Below are 9796 nucleotides of genomic sequence, written 5' to 3'. Positions count from 1 at the left end.
ATATATATAAGTCTTAGCTTAGGTTAGCAGTTCTTTGATATCTATCTTTTTTTAAAATTATTATTGAAGTCTTGTATATATATATAACACACACATCGATGGTTGTTCTTGCCACCGGCAAGTAGAGAGGTTCCTCTTACCGCCTTCCTTTCCTTCTTCTATCACTATCATGAGAGAGGAAAGAAGGGGGAGTCATGCCTCCCACTGCCCGACGGTGGTGCCCGTATGGGGGAAGGACGAGAGGGAATTTTGTTTGCCCACCTTTCGTGTATCCATTAGAGGTTGTTTGATAATTGTTTTATTAGACAGGACAGGATGTCATATCCACCACACCACTATTTTATATGTCTTATCAATGATGTCTTTTGTCCACTGTTTAATAATTTTAAAAATAGAAAACTATGCCCTTTCTGTTTAGCGTTTGAATTGCATCAATTTGTTCTGTCTAGCATTTTCTTTTTATTTTGTTTTCTCTTGTTTTCAATGCTAGTGAGCACACTATATATATATATATATATATATATAGAGAGAGAGAGAGAGAGAAAGAGAGAAAGAAAGAAAGAAAGAAAGATAGAGAGAGAGAGAGAGAGAGAGAGAGAAAGAGAGTAATTAAACAAAAATAATACAAATTCTACATTGACTAGTTGCTTACATGACTAAAATAATAACTTATTACAATCAATCCTTAAACATACAACAAAATTCATGATCCATCAAGTAATTAGCTTCACCTCCATCTCCATCTTTTTTCTCTTTCATGACTTTCCATCTGCAAATAAAAAAAAAACTCATACTTAAAATGATAAATCATCAATGAAACGTATACTTTTACCAAACATTTTCTGTGCACACATTTCACCAAACTTTTTCTGCGCAACAAATGGTCATCTCTCAACAACCGATGCAAAATATAAAAAGGCCCCAAATCTATTTATTCTTATTGTAATTCATGTATAGTTGGTGCAAAGTTTAATCGATGTTGGTTTGAAGCAAAGCCACAAACTAGACAATGTAAAAGGAAGGAAAACAACTGGTCTGTGTTATAATGTTACCTAAAAATCTAGCCATAACTTGCACCAGATTTAACAAATACACATGAAATCAAGAGCTTTAGGAGCTTCACGTTCCCGACCCCTCTCTTGCCATTGATTTCCCTTTTTATCGAACCGATAAAGCTTCGCTTTCCAGAAAAAGACAACCACATCGGCATAAGACCCTTACGCTTGAAGAGGCCTAAAGCCCAAACCAGCTATCGGAAGGCTTCCTTCACTTACATATTGAGAAGAACTTTTGCGTCCTCCTCAAGATTGATAATCGGCTGCACAACTGTTGTGGTGTCCTCGTCGTCTCTCGCAGCCTCTGATGTCACCTCCTCCGGCTCATTCCTCTCTGGATTCTTGGTATCATGGATAACCGATCGATCATGCAAGGCAAAGAGTTAGAGGGCAAGTGCCTCGGGAGAGATGAGAAATAGGAAGTAAAGACATTAGGGATTAAAACCATTCCTAGCTCAGAACAGCGAGAGGGGGAGAGAGGGCAGCACGAGAAGTTGAGGGAGGGAGAGAGGACAGTAAAAAGAGTCGAAGAAACCGAGTCGTATACTATCCTCTCTGTTCCTTCCTTACCCTTGAAACACTTCAGGACAGGGGTGAAATTTATACCCCTTGTCCCAATGTCCGCCTTGTCTTGCGGCTAGCGTTTGATCGTATTTTAAAAAAACAGAACTTATCATTCTGTTCCTCCTTGTTCCATGCCTATCAAACGACCTCTAAGAGGTCGTTTGGTTGCTGTCCATTAGAACAGAACATACAGGTTGTCCTGTCCATTACACTACTGTCTTGTTCTCATGGACAATAATGTTCCTTGTCACCGTTTGATGATTTTAGGAACAGAACACTATGTTCTTATTGTCCGACGTTTGTTTTGTGTGTGTCTGTTCTGTTCGACGCAATGTTGTAGAACGCGTATCGTAAGCCGTATCGATCGGGCTTTAAGATACGCCGTATCGTAACGTATCGTAACCGTATTGTAATTTTTTTAAAAAAATTATTAATAAATCAAAAAAAAATTAAAAAATTTCAAAAAATTCATAAAAAATTCAGAAAAAATTAAAAATAATAAATTGTCAATAGAAAACATGTTTGAGATAATGATAGACTTATTATTGCTATAAACTTACGCGTTCATCATTCATAAACATCAAAATTCATAACAATAATACAATATCATTCAACAAAGTATAAGGCCATAAGCCATAAAGTGATAAAGTCATAAAACATTCAATCAAGTGTTCAACAACCATAGATTCATAACTCTTAAGTTTTTGATACATATAAAATGAAAGCACTCTTGACTTGACTCTCATTCATGATTCATCATTCATAATCTTCATCATCTTCATCTTCTTCTTCTTCTTCTTCTTCATCGTCAAGAATTGGAAGATCTTCACCAACATATTCAGCACCAGCACCAGCAGTAGCAGACTCTCCTTCATCAACAAAGCCTTCTGTTGCTTCAGCTTCAAGGTTGACGCATTCAAGATCTTCATCATCAAATATTGTAGTTGGTTCTTCTTCAATCCATGGCTCTAGATCGTCAAAATTCTCCAAGCTGATAGGATCAAACTGAGATGTGTGCTTCCTTGCTAATGATTTTTCTAATTCTCTACATTAAATAAGAGAAAATTTGTTAGTATATAATTTCATATAAATATATTGTACAAAAAATGTAAACATTAATTAAGCTATATGCCTATATTACCTTTGTTTCAACCTCATATTATATCGAACAAAGACAAGGTCATTCAACCTTTTATGTTCGAGCCTATTCCTTTTTTTGCTATGGATATGTTGGAACACACTCCAGTTCCTTTCGCATCCACTAGCACTGCATGTCTGGTTGAGGACTTTGACTGCAAAACGTGCTAGGTTTGGACAATCAAACTCATACATATTCCACCACAAATCTAAACAAAAATATAACAAATCAATGTGAAAGTTTTAAAAGAACCAAATGTAACAAATGCAAAGTAAATTAAAAATTTCTATGTATTTACCTAGACGCATCGTTGTCCTGACTCGAACGGCGGCAGGTAGTCCCATGTTCCGAAAACAACTATCATATAGATCCAACTCATTGTGCACAGCATCTTGTTCTGTAGAATCTTCCACTAACACATTAATACAATCTAACAAACCATGCATGACTTCTCTGTCCTTCTTAAATGTAGGAGAAAATCTAGTTACAGGATTTAGATAATAAGCTGCTACATGAAGAGGTTGATGAAGTTGTTCAGTCCACCTTTTATCTATAATCTTCCATATGGGCATATATAACTTTTTCTTTTCCTTTAAGTTGTCTTGAATTGCCTCTTTTGCTTTGTCCATAGCCTCATATAAGTATCATATGGAAGGTCTGTCCTCGCTGTCAGCCAACCTGAGAACCTTAACTAATAGAACACAAACCTTCAATAGCTTCACACATGATTCCCAAAATACGTTATTGAATATAATATTCACAACTAAAGAAGCATTTCTTTTATGAGCATGTGGATATGCAGCCCATTCTTCACTAGCAAACATCTGTCTCAAAGGAGTTCTTTGTTTCACCATACTCTGCATAGTCAATACATTTGTGGCAAATCTAGTTTGTGCAAGTCGTATTAATTCAACTCTTTTTATAAATTTTCTCATCAAACTCAATACATATGCATGATTATAGATAAATTTTGTTACCTCTTGACATTGGTCAATGGCTGATTTCATATCATGCATCTCATTAAGATCTTGAAGCATTAGATTAACACAATGAGTGACACATGGACTCCAATAAAATGTTCTATACTTTTGAAATAACAAATCTTCTGCAGCTCTATAATTTGCAGCATTATCTGTAATAAACTGTACAATGTTTACATGTCCAACTTCTTGTACGACATTATCAAAAACATTGAATAAAATCTCAGCAGTCTTAGGAACATCAGACAAGTCAAGAGATTTTCAAGAACATTGTACCTTTAATTTGCATCTCATATCATGCATCTCATTAAGATCTTGAAGCATTAGATTAACACAATGAGTGATACATGGACTCCAATAAAATGTTCTATATTTTTGAAATAACAAATCTCCTGCCGCTGTATAATTTTCAGCATTATCTGTAATATACTGTACAATGTTTGCAGGTCTAACTTCTTGTACGACATTATCAAAAACATTGAATAAAATCTCAGCAGTAGAACATCAGACAAGTCAAGATATTTCAAGAACATTGTACCTTTAGGGCAATAAACAAGAAAATTTACAAGTGTTCTTGACCTTGTATTAGTCCAACCATTTGACATAATGGAGCAACCTGTTTCCTTCCAACATAATTTCAACTCATCCCAATGCTCAGACACTTCTTTGACTGTATCCTGAAGAATTTTGCCCCTCAACTGATGATATGATGACATTTTGAATCCGGGGCCTATAGAAGCAATTGCATCTGCCATGGCTTGGAATTGAAAAGAATTAGCTGTATTAAATGGAATACATGCATCATAAAACCGTTTCTCTACCTGCTTTTGTGCATGATATAGCATATCTTTAGATGTCATAGCAACACGAATCTGCGTCTGACCACCTGGGCTGGTATATGAAGGGAAAAAACTCTTAATAGAGCCAACACTAGACCTACCAGTAGAAACTCTACCACTAGGTGGTCGCATACCACGCCTGGCCCTAATATTTGTTGTGCCTCTCCTCTTCCTTCCCGTTATGCCAGATCGACCTCCTTCATACATAATCCATTTTCCTCTATGATATCTACCTCTTGAGGTCTCCAAATCTTTTCTTAGACTGCTATCGTCTTCATCATCACATTCATAAGCTTCTTCCTCTTCTTCTTCATCTTCCAAAGGCACATTATAGCCTATATCTGCATCTTCAATTTCTTTTTGTATTCTCTTTTGACGTAAAGCAATGAAGCATATCTAAACATTGTTGACACACAAATGGAGGCAAAGGTTTGTTTGGTCCTCCAACACAAGGAGACGCATCTTTGGAGGTCCCTGCCAAATGGTGTTGCATTCTAATAATCCCTCTTGAAAATGTATTCCCACAGAAACCACATTTGAGTTTCAAACGGTTATTCTCCTTCACCCTTTTGCACCATTGCCATGTAGGATCCATATCTTAAAAAAAAAAACGAAATCCTATGGTAAACTTAATGAGAAACACTCAAAGTCTTCCAATCTACGAATATACGGTAAAAAATTAAGAATACATGGTAAGAACATGAGATTTCATACCTTACGAAGAAGAAATGTCTGAAATGAAGAAAACCTCTTTCCTTCCCACGAAAATCAAGCACTCACGCACAAATCGACCACTTAATCTTCGATTTGACGACGAAAATCAAGTTTTTCACGGTGAAAATGAACGATCGTCCTCCCTCACAGCACTATCTAAGAGTTAGAAATGAAGAACGGAAGAAAAATTTCAAAAAGAAGCCGAATAAGTAGGTCTCGGGCCCCCTTTTGCGTTTTTAGCCCGTATTGTACGGTACGGGGTGTATCGCATCGTATCGTACGATACAGACCCTGTATCGTACGATACGTGCGATACAGGGCCGATACACTCCCTTTTTACGATACGGGGGTGTATCGTACCGTTTTTTTAAAACAAGACGATACGTATCGTACGACACGTACAACATTAGTTTGACGTTTGTTTCTGTCATGTCCGATCTGTCCGTTCTATCGGATGTTTGTGTCTTCCATAATTAATTGTCTGTTAGGTATGTCCTATCTGGTGTTTGTTTATGTCAACTCGAGGTTGAATCAATTTATAAACAAGTCATGCTCGAGCTTGAGTTAAAACTCGAGTTATAAACAGTCAAGCTCGAGTTATTATCAAGCGAAGCCTTTCAAATGGTTTTGGGTGTCCTTGCTTTAGAAGCCACGGCTCTCCACATCTCCAACTTATTTCTTTATACAAACATTACAAGTATATGTAAACACACACACCAAACACTGAAGCTTCTACCAATGAGAAAACTCCTTCCTATCACCTCTGTTAATGTATATGAACAGTGAATTCAAAACACCAAGTTGTTCACACAACAAGTGGGGATTGATAGGTGTTGAAGCATGAGCAATGTTCTGCTATCAAAATGAACATGCATGAGTCAAATATAACATGAGCTCAAGCTTAACAATGATGTCTTAACTTCACACCAGGAAAGAAGTCCAAAGTATACGGGTACGTGCGCAGTTAGCAACAACGTCTATGATGCTTCACCTACACATATAGGCACATATAGTAAAGGAGAAATTGTATGTGACTATAGTGGAAGAAATTCCATTCTGTATCAACTCATCAAGAAATCGCATGGCATCCTCAGATTGCCTGATTTGCAGAAGCCATCAATGAGTGCACTATTGACCTTTATGTGGGGAACATCACCTCTGCCCATCATTTCTCTAAGCACAATTTCAGCTTCTGAAAGCTTTCCATGCTTGCAGAGACAGTTGATAAGAGATCCGTAAGTTCCTGCATTGAGTTTGAGTCCCTTCGCCTTCATTTCTTCAAGAATTTAAAACCTCTCGAACTGGCCGACCTTACCATGGCCATCTAACAAGATGTACGTCACAACGTCTGGCATCAAGCCCTTCTGCATCATTTCAGCAAACACTTTCTCTGCACTGACTACCTTCTGCATTTTGCAGTAACCGTTCAACACAGAGTTGTAGGCAATCCGAGATGCCTTCATGCCGTTTGCTTCCATTTCCTCGACCACCAAAAGGGCAGCTTCCATGCTCTCTGCTCTGCAATATCCATCAACTATAGTGTTATACAAGACAATGGTTAGAGCAACACCCTTCTGCATCAATCTCTTCAAGAGGTTCTGTGCCTCAGTCATCTTCCTTGCCTTGCAAAGTCCATTAACCAGGACGTACAAGTATAGGTGCTAATCTGAATACCCATCTTTACTGTCCCCTTCAAGAGTTCCATCGCTGCATCCAAATTACCACACCTAGAATGCCCATCAAACATAATGCTGTAAGTGAAGCCGTCAGGAACTATACCATTGCTATCCATCTCTCACAGGAGCTCCTTCGTGTTTTCCATCATCCCCTTCCTACATAACCCATTCAACAACTGTATGTTACCAGATTGGGAGCCACGCCAGTGGCCAGCATCCAATCCCGCAAGCGAAACCCTTCCTCCAAATTGCTGCTTTTGCAAAGGTCGTTGATCAGCGTGTTGAAGGTCACCTTGTTTGGGAAGACACCCTTCGCAATCATCTCTTCTAAATTATGTCGGGCTTCATCAACCCTCTGGCTCTTGCACAAACCATCGATAATGACGTTATAGGTGAAGACATCGGCCTCCTTTGCCTCCTCTCAATCTACTCCAGAAAATCCAATGCTTCATCCACTTTCCCCAACTTCATCAACGCCTGAATAGCCTTGTTGAATGTGAACACGTCCGGCGGTATTTTTCAGCAAACGGAACAAAAGCATATAGCGGTTGCCCAACCGCGGAGACGAAGGAGGAGAAGGAGAGAAATAGAAAGGGCTAGGTCAGCTTGGGCGACAGAGGAGAGGAGAGAAATAGGAAGAGCTAGGGCAGGTTAGGGTGGAGACGGCTCGGGCAACAAGGAGGGGAGAAGGAGAGAAGAGCTAGGGCAGGTCAGGGTGGAGACGGGGCGGAGATGGAGGAGAAAGACTGTTGCATAGTGGCCATTGAGCCCTATCCGAATATCTAGTAACTGCAAAGCAGTTACTAGAAGTGCTCCTAAAATATCTCCTAAGATATCTCCCAACTAACCGCAGCTAGGGTTTGGGGAAAACCTAAGGGGCTAGGCTTTAAATTCCTAGCTATAACTCTTGAGAAAGAATCATCCGTGAGAAGCCCTTTGGAAGAAAACCCCAAAAAGGAAAAACTGACTTGTCTTCTCTCTCTTCCTCTTCCTCTTGCTCTTGTTTGCTGTTCTTCACAGAGGACGCTCGAGATCTTGCTGCATCCACAAAGGGAGTCTTCTGCTGCAGAGTAAAACTTCTAACAGTGGTATCAGAGCATTGGTTTTTCGATCTCAAGTAAGTCCTTTCAGACTTCTGTGATGCCCTTGGTGAATGCCTAAGTATGTATCATGCTGTGAGTGCGTAAATATGCATCATGTTCTCCGAATCATGTTTCGTGAATGATGAAAACATGCTAGATCAAAGGTTTAGAACTATGCTGCGTGGATGAAGCAAGTTAAGGCTTTCTGTTCGCAAATTAGCATGCTCAATTATTTTTTATGCATGTTATTCAAGAAACATGACGACTGCAAATCGATCCATAAAATTTATGTGCCTGTTATTCTAGAACATGGTATTTCAGTTTATTTGTTCTCTGTTCCTTGAGATTTTCTAGTCTACGGCGCCATAGACCAGAAAATCTTCTGTATCAGACAACGCTGCCAATTTCAGACAGCATTGTCGACTTCACAAAGCAGAGAACCTAAAAAGGAACAAAAAGGAAAACATATACCTTGTTTGAGTATTCCTTCTTTCTTTTAAAACCCTCTGTTAAAAATGAGAAATCCTCTGTGATCAGTATGATTTGCTTCGTCCCTGCTGCCTTGCGTGGCGCGCTTCTTTTTTTTTGGCCCTCAAACTTTAAAACTGAGTGACGGAAATCTGCTCAAAAAGGGGCAGAACACGTTAGGGCTTGTGGTTCTTGTTATTCTCATTTTTTTAATGATCCACTTTCTTGTAAATCTAGACTCCTCTGCTCTTGCCTTCTCTGCCGATGAGCAGCTAACACCCAATGTTAGGATCTCTGGCGTCTTCCTCCTGTTGATGGCAGAGAGGTGACTTGGGCTTGAGCACAGAGGAAGACTCGTCTGAAGTCTAGAAAATCTCACTCTGTCGGTTCACCCCTGTTTCAGCAGACGGCAGTCACTCATGTAGCCATAGGTTAGACAACCCAAAAACTAAAACTCACCTGTGAGCAGACGGTGACCAGTTTTATTTAATGCCAACAAGAATAGCTCCGATCACTGGTTTTGCCTGCTCGCTGTTTGTCAAGAGAGAGCTCCTGCCGCTCTTTGAGTGGCACCCAAAAGGATTGTGGTCCTTGCATGGAAGGTCAGGCTCGGGTAAGCGAGGGAGGGAAGCACCGGCTCGTTATCCTTCCACCGCCGAGAGCGGGTGGTGCTCGCTGCTCTGTGAAGCCAGCCTCACGCGGTTTCCTCCACCCTAGAGCACAGCCCGCCCAAAAGGATTGAGGTCTGTCAGACAACCTCAAGACCATCCCCGGCCGAACCAGTCAGCCAGAGAACGATCCTCCGCTAAAGGGAGATGGGGCTTCTGCCCAAAACCCGATAGGCATTCACGCTCAGGTCTAGAGGTTCAATTCATCATCCAGACTTTAATCTCTGTCTCCTTAGGAATTAAGGATTCAGTAGTACTTCTCTACTACGAATGGGCTCTCTGCAACGAAGGGAAAGGCGCTGCTGTAATTTTCACGAGAGAGGGAAGAACTCTCGGGAGGAGAGAGAAAACGAAAGCGAAAATGAATAAAGAAAACGGGCGGAAAGAACTTTATACTCCAAGTTCAAAAATTACAAAAATGTCCTTCAATTATGCTTGATTTTTAAATAAGTTGTTACACTTTTCATAAATTAAAGCCGCAACATTTTTTGCTGAAAAGTTTTTCAAAAAGAGGCTCGCGAAAGTTATTCTCGTCAAAGACCTGGAACTTTATAAGAAATTACTTATGGGGATTCTCAGCGTTATTATAAATTGCAATAAGGGGTTCCGAAA

At 39.7% G+C, this 9796-nt stretch overlaps 1 protein-coding gene and 1 non-coding gene across 2 annotated transcripts; both read right to left on the bottom strand.

Moving 5' to 3' along the window:
* Window positions 1-6576: 6576 nt before the first annotated feature.
* LOC116247531 (pentatricopeptide repeat-containing protein At5g39710-like) lies at window positions 6577-7288 on the bottom strand. The gene is made up of 2 exons (XM_031619703.1): window positions 7154-7288; window positions 6577-6912 (listed from the first exon to the last, which is right to left on the bottom strand). Exons 1-2 carry the CDS (start codon window positions 7286-7288, stop codon window positions 6577-6579), a joined length of 471 nt encoding a protein of 156 aa, XP_031475563.1.
* Window positions 7289-9258: 1970 nt separating this feature from the next.
* On the bottom strand, window positions 9259-9456 carry LOC116249401 (small nucleolar RNA U3). The gene has a single exon (XR_004171169.1). It is a non-coding gene; the product is annotated as a small nucleolar RNA U3 (small nucleolar RNA).
* Between the last annotated feature and the right edge of the window lie 340 nt (window positions 9457-9796).

Source organism: Nymphaea colorata, chromosome 2, assembly GCF_008831285.2.
Source record: "Nymphaea colorata isolate Beijing-Zhang1983 chromosome 2, ASM883128v2, whole genome shotgun sequence".
Classification (NCBI taxonomy): Eukaryota; Viridiplantae; Streptophyta; class Magnoliopsida; order Nymphaeales; family Nymphaeaceae; genus Nymphaea; species Nymphaea colorata.
Note: the sequence above shows the minus strand (reverse complement) of the source record. Positions and strands in the feature narration are given on the sequence as shown.